General features: G+C 35.8%; 2 protein-coding genes across 5 annotated transcripts in view; one reads left to right on the forward strand and one right to left on the reverse strand.

Annotated features, from left to right (window-relative positions):
- Positions 1-15,389, reverse strand: part of ryr3 (ryanodine receptor 3) — a 110,737-nt gene that overhangs the window by 84,020 nt on the left and 11,328 nt on the right. For 2 of the 4 annotated variants that reach the window (XM_055054434.1, XM_055054432.1), the window contains exons 2-4: positions 9,947-10,066; positions 6,995-7,099; positions 3,248-3,268 (exon numbers count right to left, since the gene is read on the reverse strand). In XM_055054434.1, the coding sequence (XP_054910409.1) occupies positions 3,248-3,268; positions 6,995-7,099; positions 9,947-10,066 (246 nt within the window). The remainder of the gene's footprint in view (positions 1-3,247; positions 3,269-6,994; positions 7,100-9,946; positions 10,067-15,389) is intronic. The other 2 variants (XM_055054435.1, XM_055054433.1) reach the window with 1 other exon arrangement.
- The window catches only part of LOC129375391 (formin-like), a 54,459-nt gene continuing 40,794 nt past the window's right edge, over positions 1,725-15,389 (forward strand). The window contains exon 1 of the mRNA XM_055054437.1: positions 1,725-1,894. The gene's annotated coding sequence lies outside the window, so the exon portion shown is untranslated. The remainder of the gene's footprint in view (positions 1,895-15,389) is intronic.

Genomic DNA, 15,389 nt, shown 5'->3' on the forward strand with positions numbered 1-15,389 from the left:
CAATTTTGCAATATATTGTGCAGCCCTACTTGATTCCCCACTGTTTTTGCATTTTGCTCACAAATAGTTTCACATTTCCATGATATTTTAATGTTGAGAGACAGAATATGAAGCAAAAATCCAGAAACAACACATTTCATGTGTTTTTTTTTTTTTGGTAACATTTTGTTGCGTTAAATCAATATTTGACTATCATTGGCAAACAGACATCTGCTCACACAATTAATTTCTTCCATTTCTACCTTTTCACTTCCATCAGCAAACTCCATCCTTACATCCAACCACTGAGGTGGAAACATTCAGGTTTTCCAAATGAATCTGTCTAACTTTTCTTTCTCAACCAGAAAGAAACGATCGGCGAAAGAAGAATCATTTTTAGGTATTTCACTAGTCTTCACCTCAATCCTACACATAATCTGTGATGTGATAAGAATCCAAAACTAAAGGATTTTCCATCAAATTCTTTCTAACGCATATGAAAACCTTCTAAACGCCTGGAGAAAATGTTTTAGCTCTGCAGCCAATGAAGATTTCAATACCTATTTCCTCCAGTGACATGAAAATTTATCTTCAACTCATGCAATGTGTATTTCCTTAATTTTTATTCTGTCTTCATCAAAATCAAGTTACCATAAAGATTAGAAACTTATTTTCTCGTCAAGTGAGCAAACATACAAAATCTCTCAGCTTATCGTCCCCACTGTAGCATTTACACTGCAAGTTAATATCTTCCACTTCACCTTTGTGTGAGATATTAAATCCGAGTTGCCATCACTTTACGTCTTTTGAGTAAAGTCTGTGAAACTCAAGGGGTTATATTTTTGGTACTTAGTTCAAAGTGCAAGCAACAGATAGAGGAACTTACAAGAATACACACAACTGTGCTCACATTTAAAGATGAAAACAAACACATGGTCACACTTAATGCCAACACTTACTCAACAACAGAGAAATTTGTTCTTTTACCCAAACAACAAACATTTCATACTTCACAAGAATTCAAGTGCAGAACTCCTGGGAAGTTTTCACAGGTTTCTCCCACCAGCGGCACCGCCGAGCCGGTTCAGACACCACAGAAGAAAATAAAGCTCTACCCAGAATATGCATCAAGAAAAGACTGTGAAAGCCAAAGCTGCAAAAACAAAATATCATTAAGCTCAGGGGAGTCAAACTCATTTTAATTTTGGACCAAATCAAGATCTTGAACGCTCTTAAAGGCCCGGTTGTGCCAGAATGTATTGATGAAACCTGTTCAAAATCTGTTAAAATATCAGTGAATCCTTAAAATTAAATAATATTATTGAACATCTTTCAGTCCCTCCAGGATTTCCTGATTCTTTTTGGTATAAAAATCAAAATGTTTGCGATTTCAGCTTATTTATGACAGTAAATGTGACTTTTTATTATTCGCTATAGATCATGGTCTACAATCTGACATCAATTAAGGCTGAGGTAGCTGTTTAGTACAAATAAGAAAGCTTGTGACAATTTTTGAGTAAAATCTGCTATAACCTTCCAGTTTTTGCCACATTTTGTTGAGTTTACATAAATTTGCATAATAATTCTCAAGAAACTGGAGGGACTGATTGATATAGTTTGGCAGTAAATAGATAAAAACTGCAATAACTTGATTGATAACATAATATTTAAACACACTTAGTATCTAGTCTTGAATCTCGAGGGCCACATAAAAAACTGTGGCGGGCCGGATTTGGCCCACGGGCCTCGAGTTTGACACCTGTGATTTAGTTCTTGTATCTCTGGGAGCAAATTTCTCTGTTCTTGCTGTGTTCAGGCCTTCAGACGGCTCATTGTGACGAACAGGAATAAGTACGATGTCCACTCGCCAGACACCTGAGGAAACGTGGAGGAAGGTTACGCAAGAAGAAACAAAGTGGGTTTTCCGTCACCACCAAACACAAACAGCAGCACCTACCTTTTTAATTAACCTCTAGCAGCAGGGGAGAGGCACAAAATTAAACCAGTGGAGCTCCTGAGAAGTTTCTAACACTTTGCTACTTTTTTTTTCCAAGCTTCTCATATAAACGGCTTCTAATTTCTTTCAAAGTAACCAATCCTTTCTCTTCAATTATTTCCTCGGCTGCTTTCCTTACCCAATCTGTCTTTAATTTCCTTATTTCATTCCCATTTCTTCTTTGTGCAATTCCCTTTTCAACAACATCAATCATTCTTTACTTCATTGTTTCTGCATTTTGGTCAGTTTGTTTATTCAGTTCTTTTTTCAGCCTTTATTGCCCCACAAAGGGTAAATTCAGGATGTTAATTCCCTTCTTTTCTCCTTTATTCAATTTCTTGCTCAGTTCCTTCCTATATGACTATTGGGGACAAGCTAAGAATATAAACATATCAGTAAAGTAAAACAATAAAATAAATTTTTACTTTATTCTCAAAATATTGACTTTATTCTTTATTTTTTTTGTGCGGCTCTAATATTATGTTGGTTTTATTTTCTTAATCTCTCCGATTCCTACACAGTTGCTTCCTAATTTCAAGGATTACTAAATCAAATATTCCCAAATTGCTTCCTCAACTACACCAAATACATTTCTTTCCTAGGTACTTCGTTAAGTCTTTTATCATACCGGTCAGGTATAAAAAAAGTTTAGTTCTTACTGTTAAAATGTTTTCTGAAAATCAGAACAATTAGAAACTAGACGACATAAATAATGTTTTTGATCCCTGAATTCAGAATTGATTTCAGAACATTTCCCCTTGTCAGTGTTTTAGATTTTTAGTTCAAAGGTCAAACTCAGAGAAAACAGAGCAACACTCACAGACAGAAAACTGACTGAAAATTGTTTAATTACATATACAGTTTTCGTCTGACTACAAATCCACAATCTTCTCTTAAAAATGCAGCTAAAATGAAAAAAAAAAAAACAAACCTTGAATTTGAAATGCTTGGACATTTGCACACTGAAGGGTTCAGGCCACACATTCACTCATGTAAACAGAACAGGTGCATCTATTTCAAGATTGCCATGTTTTCAATTTCATCGGCTTTTAAAAGTTTCCAGAATGTGAGCCGAATGTTTTTCTGGAGAATTTATTCAACACTCCATTCCAAATTTTGTCGCATCCCCATCGACTGGATGATTTCCCTTTAACTAATGGAGCTATGGCAGTCGAGAAATAAGCATCACATTGAGTGAACGTGCCTGAAGTTCGGCCCCTTGAATTAGCGGTCGGTCATGCACGTGATGGATGAACAAACTGATGAACCTACCCATTTGTCATGGTCGGCTTTCTAGTAACAAACAAATACAAGTGAGAAGAATGTGTTACTGGGATGTATGGCAGTGGATTACACCAGTCTGAGCAACAAAAGGGTTGAAATGAGGCCTTACAGAGGAAACTGGGGGAGGCGACTTATTAGCCTTGCTATCAGAGAGTTTGCATTCCAGCCAACATCATGTTGTCTTGCCAAACAAGGCCAGCCAACAATGTTGCACTGTGGAGCACAAAACAAATCTGCTACCCAGACTAATAACAGTGCAGGCCTAACTCCCCGACGAAGCAATGTTCAAAATGAGATACTTAAAGAACTGTCTGTGCCAGAGGGCGATGTTGTGCATGAAAGGACAAATGTGGTTACTGTAACCCAAAACAGCCTGCAACTTTTCTTTCCTTTTGTGTGTGAAAATATTGCAGGGTTGTTTTTGTACCCAATTACAGAGCTGTACTTTCCACATCTGTGTTTCACAACAACATTTGCTGATTTAGCCAATTGATTCCTAGAGTACCAGTGGTCTCGTTAAAATATCCAATGACAATTTGGGTTTTTTTGGGGGGGATTGCTTCAGAAATTGAGTCAGACCACGTGTATCCACTAGGAAATGTGATTTCTTTTTTTTTCTTCAAGCAATACCAAGCAACTTACTCCAAATAATATCAGCTCGTATAAGAAGTAAGCATTGTTTTCTCTTTGTTTTTAAATTAAAAAAAAGGAGATTACCAAACTAATTCCCATCTCATGATTTCAGCCTTCATTTCAATCATTAATTTTATATTTAAAGATTGTATTTTAGATTTTTTAACTGTAGCTCTGGAGAAAATGAAGAGCCCACTGCAGTGGAAACCTCCTGGTTATTCCACAAAATATTAATTTCAGAACTCTTCCTGAGATAAAACATTAGAGTTGTTGCTTCTAAATTAATGTAAACTTGTTTTCTTTGGATTATTTGAGGTCTGAAAGCCGAGCATCTTTTGTGTTATCTTCTGCAAATAAATATATAGATATATATTTTGAATTTCAGACGCATCAGTAGCTCGTAGAATGAAAGAGCAATATTCATTTTACTCGAACATACCTATAAAAAGTAAAGTCAGAGAGACTGATCATTTTAAGTGTCTCTTAATTTTTTTCCGGAGCTGTATACGAGCCTCCCCCTCCCCCACCTGTTTCTGTCAAAGTAGAATGTTATCCTGTCATTTCACCTACAAGAAATTTGGCTAATTGGAAATATTTGTGGTTGTGAAAATAAAATTTATTTGTCTAATCAAAGCAAACTTATTTAATCTAACACAGTAAAGCAGCGACTAATTAATAAGATAATATCAGTGTTTTTATAGAACTGTTTAGCATGATACAAAAGGTGCAATGTATTACTGACTTTAGCAGACAGAAGTTTCACACAACATATTTAACAGTAAGAAGCTCATTGTTTTCAATCACGATTCTGTGGGAAGAGCAGAGAATCTGCAGGATCCAAGGTTACCTGAATATGCTGAGTGGGCCAAGCAGAGCTGAGAGAAACCAAGGATGCAGAGGATGCAACAGTGAACCCCAAAAAATATTTACCCCATTTGTTTGAAACTTTAATTTATCAAAACCTTTCAAAATGTTTTGGGAAGCCTTAAATAATGTAAAGAATATGTTCGCTACAGGTACACAAAATCAAGTTTTCACCCACTGAAAGATAATTATTCAAAATGTTTAATATTTTATGCAAAAAATGTAAACTAGAGGGACAGCATTGTTCAAATTTTCTAAAAAAAATATATATATATATATATTTCAGGTTTTTTCTACTCATGAACAGGTTGTCTTCTATTTTCTGCCATAATTAAAGATTTAAATGCAATTAAGTATTGAAAACTCAAATTAAAAATATTTTTGAAAAAAAATATAAGCTGAGACTTTATAAGTGCAACACTCAGGAAAAGTTTGGACGTTTGATGCTGAATATTATTATTTTTTTTGTCCCATTGAATATATATTGGTATACCTAATCCACATAATAAAACGACTTCTAAAATCTGTGCTGAATCTTCATTTTCTGACACTTAAAATATAAATTCGTAAATGTGTGACAGCATTTTAAAGATTGTTTTTGGACAGGAATCAAGGCAGAACTTGGCCCTGATTTGAAAGACTCAAAATATCGCTGACACGTCCGGCAGAGGTTGTTTTTGCAGAATCAGTACATTTGCTCTTCCACAACTTTATTTTCTCTACCTGAAAGAATTGATTTTTTAATGCTTTTAGTACAAGAAAAACAGATGATTTACCTCATAAGAAGAAAAAACTAATTTCTGATAGATTTACTGGCAAAAGTTTTCATACCCATTGATTTATTTTTTTACAACAAATTTTAATATTGAAAGTGGAATAAAGAAAATGTAAATGTTTCTGAGACATTCTGATGCATAAAAAACTGAACAGTGTGGTGTGCACATTTGGCCTCCATTTGGCTTTTATATATACAAATAAAAGCCCAAACTTGGCAGAGATAACATTTGCTGCAGTTACTTTGGTGAATATTTTTTGATTATAATTCAAAATAGCTAAAGTTCATTCAGTTTGGGAAGGCCTGGGCTTAGACTAGGCCATTCTGAAACATGAATATGAATATTTGAACCATTCTATTGCATCCAAAAGCATGTTGCTGCAAAATAATATGAACTGTTAGTTTTCCTCTGTTTAGAACCACAATTCCAATTACTAATTAGGTAACGGTTGAAGGCAATTGACAGCGCCTCCAGGTTATTATCGGAGGGTATGCACAATACTATCACTGCCCACGAGACCCACAAGAGCAAAACTACATCTTCAACACGTATCATGTGTAATAAAAAAAGACAAGAAAGCAAAGCCGCGCCATGTGATCCACGGGAGGAGCAGGATGGAGATTCCAAGATTCTGGTTGTGCATCAGATGTCCAGAGGAGAAGATGAAGCAACAATATTTGCTTAATTTCTCCTCTTTTGGCAACGTTTTGACTAAATTTTACTGTTTACCCTGCAGTTTTAGCACAATGCTCAAGAAGAGTGCGGCAGATGTCACAATCGGACAATCGGGTAACAAGTCAGCTCTTCAGTTCACAAAACCACAAGAAAAAAGCTGTTAAAACAGCGACCGCACCAGATCCGTGTACACCACACGTGTCAAACTCAACCGAACCTGACCCAGTTAGAAATATCAAAAGTATCAAAGCCTGCTTATTCATTTTTAGCTAGCTTCACTGCACAGTGACATTTAGCTTACAGAAAGAGCGACGATCCACCAAATAAGCAAAAAGAGACTGATTAATAACACTTTGGTGTAAGACGTGTCAACCCCCCAAACTCACACAAATGTCCGGTACGTACCAGATGTTTTCACACAAAAGACCTTTTTTCTCCAGTTTTGTTGATTGTAAAGAGGTTAGACAATAAAAAATCTCATAACTACTTAAAGTAAAATTTCAAGGAGCGCTCAGTGCATAAAGCTGTACAGCTGCAGGCGCTACTGGGCAGCACTACATTCTAATTAGGAGTGTTATGGTAAATTTGGCTGAAAACATGTGCCCACCACACTTTTCAGAACTCTATGTAATTCGGCTGGAAAACAATGCATTATTTTCCCTAAACTTTGCAATATTTCCATCACTTTACTTTTATTTAAATTTGTGGTCGTACCAGGAGAAAATGTGGAAAGGTTAAAGGTCACTGAACGCTGCGCATAAAGCAGAGGTTTGAAAATTATACTCACCCCTTCGCTGCTCGCTCCAGTGTTCGCCAGCATCTCCTGCAGGGCGCGGACCGACAGCGACTGCTCCAGCACAAAGTTACAAATGCACATGTCTGGAGGAACATACTGCAGGACAGAGGGGCAGAAAGGGAAACGGAGGGCAAATCAAATCACACATTCATTACATGAGCAATGAAAAACGCATCATGTCTCCACGAAAAAGTAACAGACTTATGTTTCTTGGATTTCTCCTTTTGTTACGTTTGGGGCCGCAGAAAGTAAACAGCAGCTTCTCGCCTTTCTCCTCTATCCGATATAAAAATGCTTGGTTAAACCTGAGAGCCAATACTTTAGAGTAAAACTATTTTAGAAACACTTTTATGATTTAGAATTCAAAATTTATGCGGGTGGTATCTGATATGCACGGAGTGACCTAGATAGAAAACATCGTCTGTGAATAACAAAAAATAAAATCTGGTTAAAAGCTACTAAATTTATGATCAACAAACAGGGATCACAAGATCCTGGAGGGACTGAAAAGATGTTCAATAATGTTTGAGTTTAAAGATTCATTGGTATTTTAACAGTTTTTGAACAGGTTTTATCAATACATTCTAGAACAACCGGCCATTTAAGAGCGTTCAGAATCTGGATTTGGCCCAAAACCGAAATGAGTTTGATATTCCTGAACTAGATAATACTGTCTAATACTGTCTAACCATATTATCCTGTCCCAGTCACCCTGGTCTTGATGTTTTTCTTCGCTTACATTTGTATTTTAAAAGGGAATGAACATCAAAAAAGCTCCATCAGTTGAAAAGGTCAAACTAGTCACTCAGCTGTATGAAGGAGGGAATCATTAAAACATGAAGATCAAGAAACTCAGAGGGAAACGAGTGTCTGGAAGTTAAACTCAGAGAAAGGAGAAAAACTTTTCTATTCAGATCCTTTAATAAAAAGCAAGTGTGATGGTATTTATAGAGTGATAAGATCAGAAATTAGAGAAACAGATTAATAAACTTTGACAGTATGACAAAGAAAGAGCTTCAAATAAACGTTCAGTGATGAATGTAGCCAGACAGCACTTCCAAATCACTGAAACTAGAATGCAAAAAAGTCTGTATTAACATTTTTGGTATAGAAATACTGCAGAACAGATGTGAATTTTATGCTTTAAAGTTAAATATTGGTGAATATTTTCTATGTAAAGTCTTCATGTAGGTCAGATTTTAAAAACTACAGTATGTCAACCGTCTAGTTCAAACACTTTCATTAGGTGCAAAAGCAACCTAAAAATGACACTGTGAGAAGCACAATTTTTTGAAAATAAATATAAAAAGAAAGAAATAAAGTAAAATCCAGGAAACATAAATGACTCACTAGAAGCTGGGAGCAAAATCAGATCAGGAAATCTGACAAACTGATAGGAGAAAAGCTAAAAAGTAACTAAACACAAGTGTAAACAATTAAACTGAACAAGCAGGAAGTGACACAGTCAAATTTACTTTCAAAATAAAACACAATAATTAAAAGAAAACTAAACCTCTGCAGAAAGTCATTTTAACCTTTTGGAGATCCAATTTAAATCCACTAGCTTCAACATAATTAGTTTAATTAATTTCATCTTTTCATACTTTTGTTGCAGCAAACAGCATTAAATCTGGCCAGATTGTGTATTTTGGGAATTTATGCCTTTAAAAATAGCATAAAGCAATATACTAGTAACATTTCTCTAGCAATATCTAAGCATTTTTGTGTCCAAAAGACGCACACGTAGCACAAGAAACAAAAAGAAAAACAGAAAAAACCCAAAGCTCACAGAAGCTTCAGGCTTCTAAGACAATTTACAAAATAAATTCAAAACCCACTTAGAGCTCCTTTTGTTTTGTGGCGCCACTAAATCCTGCCGAATGTGTCGGAGTGCACACAGCTCATAAAGAGCGTGTTGGCGGCGGAGAGTTTTACGATCATGAGATTATCACCCCGACATGTAAAGACTGTGTGCACAGATTCCTGCTGGACAGTAAAGATGGCGTCATGGCGTCAAAGAAATGCAACGCAAACATCTTCTCAGAGGGATTGTTATGGAGCTAAATTGGCGCTAAAAGTTTGATTAAAAAAAGAAAAATAAGTTTTAAACTTAAAAGAAGATGAGTAACCTTTTGGGGGGGTTTCAAAGTGATTTTTCATTTCGTTCTTTGTTGTTTTTGCTTTAATATTTACTGAGTTATAGTGAAAGATTCAGAAAAAAATCAGCATTATTGGAGAGAGATCAGAGTCTTAGTGCTCATAGTGTTCAGATGGAAACCAAGGATTTATAAAAGTATAACAACCACGTCATCTTGCATTTAACGTACGACGACGTATTTGGGTCATTGTAGATAGAAAACAATAAAAAGTAGGGGTAAATTCCTGCCAAAACATTCAGAAATTTTGAGATTGATCTCATACTTGACTTAATTTCTCACTTTCATAACTCAAAAATCTGACAGAAACAACTAGGATATTTTCAAATGAATCTCACAAATTTTCTAGAAAAAAATAGGAAATTTCTGAGTTTCAAAAGTCAAAAATGTTCAACTTTTTAAGCAAATTTCTCCTTTCTTTTTTCTTTCTGTGATGGCCCTAATACACCAGAAGAAAAAAAGAGTCAATTACTGGAAAGAAAACCGTTATGATTTCCATTATGGCATGACATTATTACTTTAATAATTAATGACAAAACATTTTTTTCTTTTACTTTAGAACAACTTTATGGCCCCAATTTAGCTCCATACAGTCACATTTAAATACCAACTTTGTGAAACTGCATTGAAGAAAACTGACGTTCTCAGATTCTGGGTTGAATTTTTCAAAGTCAAACTCTTCTACTGCAATAAAACAAGATTCTCACACATTTTCTCCAGCTGAATCTATTGCTGACATTTCTCTATAAATCATCTACGTTTACACAACGCTGTGCGCCGTTCCCACCTTGGCTTCAGAGGTGGGTTCCAAATAGCACAGGCGGTTTCCGAGTCCCTCTGCGGCCAGGCAGAACTTGCGATGCTCCTTCTGGATGGTGGCCACGCTCTGGAGCACCACCTCATCGTCCTGCCAGGGAGAGACGTGAGTGTTAATGCCAATTATGTTCCGATAGCGACCGAACGGAGATAAACAACATGCCTTCCTGACCGAGAAGTCAGAAAAGTCTGACCACTACTTCATCTTGCATTTAATGTCCGACGACGGCGGCCGAGTCGAAAAAAAAAAAAGGAGGAGTTTGTTTCCAGCAAAACACTTTGAAGATTTTAAGATTAATCTGTCAAATTTTATAGGAAAAACTTTGAAATTTCTGACTTTCAAAACTTTAAAATTTACGAGAAATAACTTGGAAATGTTTATATTAGTCTAAATAAATTTCTAGAAAAACTCTTCAATTTCTGAATTTCAAAACTTGAAAATTTGCTGGAAAAAACATGGAAAATTTTAGATTAATCTCAGAAATTTTCTAGAAAAACTTGGAAATTCCTGACTTTCAAAAGTCAGAAATTTTGGACTTTTTAAGTGATTTTCTCCTCCATTTCCTCCATCTACAATGGTCTTCTGTTGCATTTATTGAGTTGTGGTAATGGTTTCAGAAAAAACCTTCAAAATTAAAAAAAATTGCTAGAAACAACTTGGAAATTTGGACTTTAAGCTCCAAAATTTTCTTGAAAAGACCTAGAAATGTCTAAATTTCAAAACAAAGTGGAATTTTCCAACTTTCAAAACTTGAAAGTTCGCTAGAAACAACTTTGAAATTTTTAAATGAACATTAAATATTTTCTAGAAAAATTTTTTATATTTTTTACTTTCAAAAGTCAAAACTGTCAGACTTTTAAAGTAATTTTTTCCTCCTTGTTCTGCCTACAACAGCCCTAGTCCACCATCATGTTTACTAATTTGTGGTGAGAAGAAAAAAAGAGACAATTATTGAAAGGAAAACTCCTTTCATTTGCATTATTTGTGGGTGAGAACCACAAATCTTTAATTACATTCATAGCAATAAATGCACCAGTGGGGAAGCTGTATAACCATGTTGATCAATAACAGAATATTATTTCTAAGACCTGGAGGGTCTTAGAAAGAAAAAAGCCTCGACTCCATCAGTCCAGCCAACAATTGAACATTTGTTTCTGTTGGGCTGCAGCAGTCAGGCTCTACTAAGCAACCAAACCACACTTATTGATTTTTGTTCATGTGTGTGTGTGTGTGTGTGTGTGTGTGTGTGTGTCTCCAGCCAGCTTACATCCCACACTACTCTCTGTCAAATGTTGCCATGGTTCCACCTTCTCCACAACGTTATTAATTCAACAGATTCAGATAAAAACGTTTGAAACCGCGGCTGACCGGTTCTAAAGGTAGAAAACTATATTTCGGTTTTATTTAGAAAATCTAAAGATCACAAGAGGGAAGACAAAAAGTGTGCAGAACCGGTTTGTTGTTTCAGGATGCAGAAACTTAATCCAGTCAGCTGAGTGACCAAAGGCTTTACACTTCATTAAAATCAAGTAAATAAATCTCTTTCTATTTGGCTGCTTGACATTCTGGAGGCCTTATGACCCAGCAGGCTCTGGCATCATTACTCAACAAACTATCTTTATGCCTGTATGCGAACCAGCTCCAGGTTTTTACATATAAAGACATGAGACAGGGCGTTTGGCTTTTAAATAGTTTTAAAGTTACAGAATAAAATGTCACATCATTCATCTGAAAACCTTCCAACTACTGCAGTTTTCTTTCTCGCTTGTTTTTATGTTTAAATATTTGCTGTTTATTTTCCAAACTCAACTGAGAAGGTCATTGCAAATACTATTTTCAATTCAAATTTAATCGTTTTGAACATATAGATTGAAACATCTTGTACAGATCAGAAGTGGGACTCAGATCAGGAGTTTATAAACTTAAAGCTAAAAGCGCTGGGGAAAAAATAAAAATAAAATCAAGCAAATAATGATTTTGTTTTTGTAGAAAAGGGCTACATAAAGCATAAAAATAATTTTGTACATTAAAAAACAAATTTATACACATTTAAAATTTACAGAATTTTGGCCAATTTCTTTCAAAATAGTTGTTCAGCCAAGCCAAAGAAATAAAATCAAAGATCTCTGAATATATGTGCTTTTCTTGAAAAAGACGAGTACTTTGTGTTGTACTGAAGAAAATTATGTGATTAATAATTTCACCCTTTGTTGATCAAACAAAAAAGTTTGATCAACAAATCTGCAGTTAGGGCCCAAAACAAATCGGTTCAAGACCTCCAAATGGCCCCCGGGCCACACTTTGAACACCCCTGATAACAGAAAATTATTTTAAAGTATCTATAAAATTTAAACTTTTAAACACAACCGTTTTAGCTCAAAGTATATTTGTGCAATATAATGGCCTAATCAAAGTCCAGATCTAAATCCAATTGACAATCTGTGGCAAGAAATGAAGATTAAGGTTCACAGATGCTCTTCATGAAATCTGAAACTATTTAGCAAAATATTAAGGTAAAACGCTACGGCGGCCCAGATTTGGCCCACGAGCCTTGAGTTTGGCTAAAGTAAACTCAACTGACAAACATTTTGAGTATAAAAACCATAAATCATTTTTATTCCTCTTCACAATTTAGCTTAAATTTTTGTAGATCCCCCAATCCTCTTTTTTGTTATTTTTTTGTAAACTGCTGTTCACCAAAACAAAAATATCTTCTACTTTCAGAGACAGCAACATTTTTCCAAACCAGTATAACTTTGATTTATCCAGAAGCTCAACAAAAGCAGGAAAACTTAGTTTCTGAAGTATTTGATTTTCTCAACAATCAAATACTTCAGATTTGATTGCTCTAAATATTGGAGTAAAACAGTGAATCCTGGGGTTCAGAGAGAATATTGGCTCACGCAGAGAAACAAAATGAAAAACGCCTGAGGTCAGAGGTCACTGAGCAGCTCAAACTTCAATATCTGAAGCAGAGAAAATTGCAAGTATGAATTGCTTATTCGCCCTTTTGGCATTTACTACTCAAGTTATGCACAACCTCTATTTGTGAGCATGTTCCTGTAAAACAGCAGCGGTTGAATCCAGCTGGATTAAAATGTTACAACTAAATCTTCAAACTCCAACATAAAAATAAAACACAACTTATTTTTAAATAAATTATAAAGTTGTTTCTTGTCAGCCACAACAAAACTTGGTAGGCAGCATTTCTGAGGCTTCAGTAAACCGTCTGAGCCACAGGTGTCAAACTCGGGGCCCGTGGGCCAAATCTGGCCCGCCATTGCTTTTTATGTGGCCCGTTAGATTCTAGACTAAACACTAAGTGAGTTTAAATATTATGTTATAAATCAAATTAATGCAGTTTTTATTTGTTTATTGTAAAATTATATCAATCAGTGCCTCTAGTTTCTTGAGAATTATTGTGGAAATTCACATAAAATCAACAAATTGAGCTAAAAACTGGGAGTTTATTGCAGATTTTTTTCAAAAAATGTCAAAAACTTTCTTACTTGTAGTAAACAGCTGTTTCAGCTTTAATTGATGTCAGATTATAGTCCAAGATCTTTACAGCAAGGAATAAAAAGTCACATTTACCGTCATAAATAAGCACAAATACCACAAAAATTTTCAAACACTTTGATTCTTATAGCAAAAAGAATCAGAAAATCCTTGAGGGACTGGAAAAATGTTCAATAATATTATTGATTTTAAGGATTCTTTGATTTCTGAAGAGTTTGTAAACAGGTTTTATCAATACATTCTGGTACAACTGGCCCTTTAAGAGCATTTAGGATATGGATTTGGCCCAAAACAAAAATGAGTTTGACTCCAGTGGCCTATGGGATAAAGAAAATGTTCAGTTTCTCAACCTGTGTTTCCATTGTCCATAAAATTGCACAAATTTGAGTTACTAAAATAAATGTGCTTAATGAAAACATGATAGTTTCAAAAAACATATTTTTGACCAAAAGTTTTTATGCTAGCATGTGTGCTAGCATGTGTGCTAACATGTGTGCTAGCATGTGTGCTAGCATGTGTGCTAGTGTTTTTACATATATCTCAGCACTAATTTGTTAATAACCAGTCTTTTCACACTTGACTTCAATTGCATTTCTTAATTTACGGAAACACAGCAAAGACAAAATTGTGTATTTTTAACATTAGCAGAATATCGACAAAGTTTTGCGCACATTTATAGTATAAATTTCCAGCAGAAGTGTTCAGTCTGACTCCAAACATTTTACTTTGACTTAAACTTAAACAGCTTTGGATGCTAACTTCAGATTCAACTAAGTTATATCTTGCAACATCTACAAGACAAAAAAAACTAGAAACAGTTTAAATTGTGTTGATATTTAGACAGAACGCTGTCTGGACAGAAAGAGGACCAGTAAGCAGAAATGGCCGATAAATAGAGTCATATTTGACAGATTTTTCACGGATCTTATCACCAATAAAAAAAGGTTCAGGTTCTAATGAAGCGGCCATGTGTGGCTGACATTTTGAGACAGTTTCTGCCTCTGCACTCCTGACTTGGTGCCCAGCCAGAGAATCTGGAGACGCTGAGGCAAAGCGATCTTTGCGACAGCAGAGTGACCATCTGCTAGACAGCTAGACAGATAAGAAGCAGCTTCATTACTATGTATAGGGCTCCGGTAGGAGGAGGCAAGTGAGGGTTGGGTGGATGTGTGCAGGGGGGGAAACTTGACCCTGGCCTCTCCCACCCGTCTCCAACATGCGTGCACCAATATCAGTGTTATAACACAGCGAGAACAGGAAAATATGCTGGTTTCTTTCGCAACCGTTTGGTTTCTCTTTGCGCTTTTGAGTGTATTGACCCTCCGAAATGAACCACGAGTATTTCTCATCCTGTTTGTTCTTCCTGTTCGTCTTTGTGCTAGATAACCGGCGTGTGTGTGACAGCAGCAGGTGTGTGTGTGTGTGTGAGATCTGATACATCCACCGAACGAAACCCGAGATCTCTCCCGATGCTCCCGCATGCCAAATAAACTCCTACGATTGACCCGCCGCTGCCACCAATGTGAACTTGAGAAAAGTTGAATCTGTTGCTGCTATTTTGACCCACTTGCTTCTCGATGTAGTTGAGAGAGCGACGCTCGCTGAGGTTTTTTTGAAAGACAGACGACGGTTTGAAATCCAAATTAATTAGAGGAATTCCAGAAAATCTGTCTCCTTGTTCACACCGTCTTCGAGTGTAATCTGTTTAAACTGGTCCGGCTTGACGGGAGTCGTGTTTCTCATAAATGTCAGGCAGGGTGCTAAGTATACGGCCTGAGCTGGGAGTTTTTAGTGAAGCTTTGCTAACAACATTAAGAGAGAAGCAGATACTGTGTAGATGTGTGAAAACAAGAGCCTGATAATCTGCATTAGAGCCGCAAAGTTTGTCATCGAA

This window comes from Poeciliopsis prolifica, unplaced genomic scaffold, assembly GCF_027474105.1.
Source record: "Poeciliopsis prolifica strain line A6 unplaced genomic scaffold, Auburn_PproV2 SCAFFOLD039, whole genome shotgun sequence".
In the NCBI taxonomy this organism is placed as follows: Eukaryota; Metazoa; Chordata; class Actinopteri; order Cyprinodontiformes; family Poeciliidae; genus Poeciliopsis; species Poeciliopsis prolifica.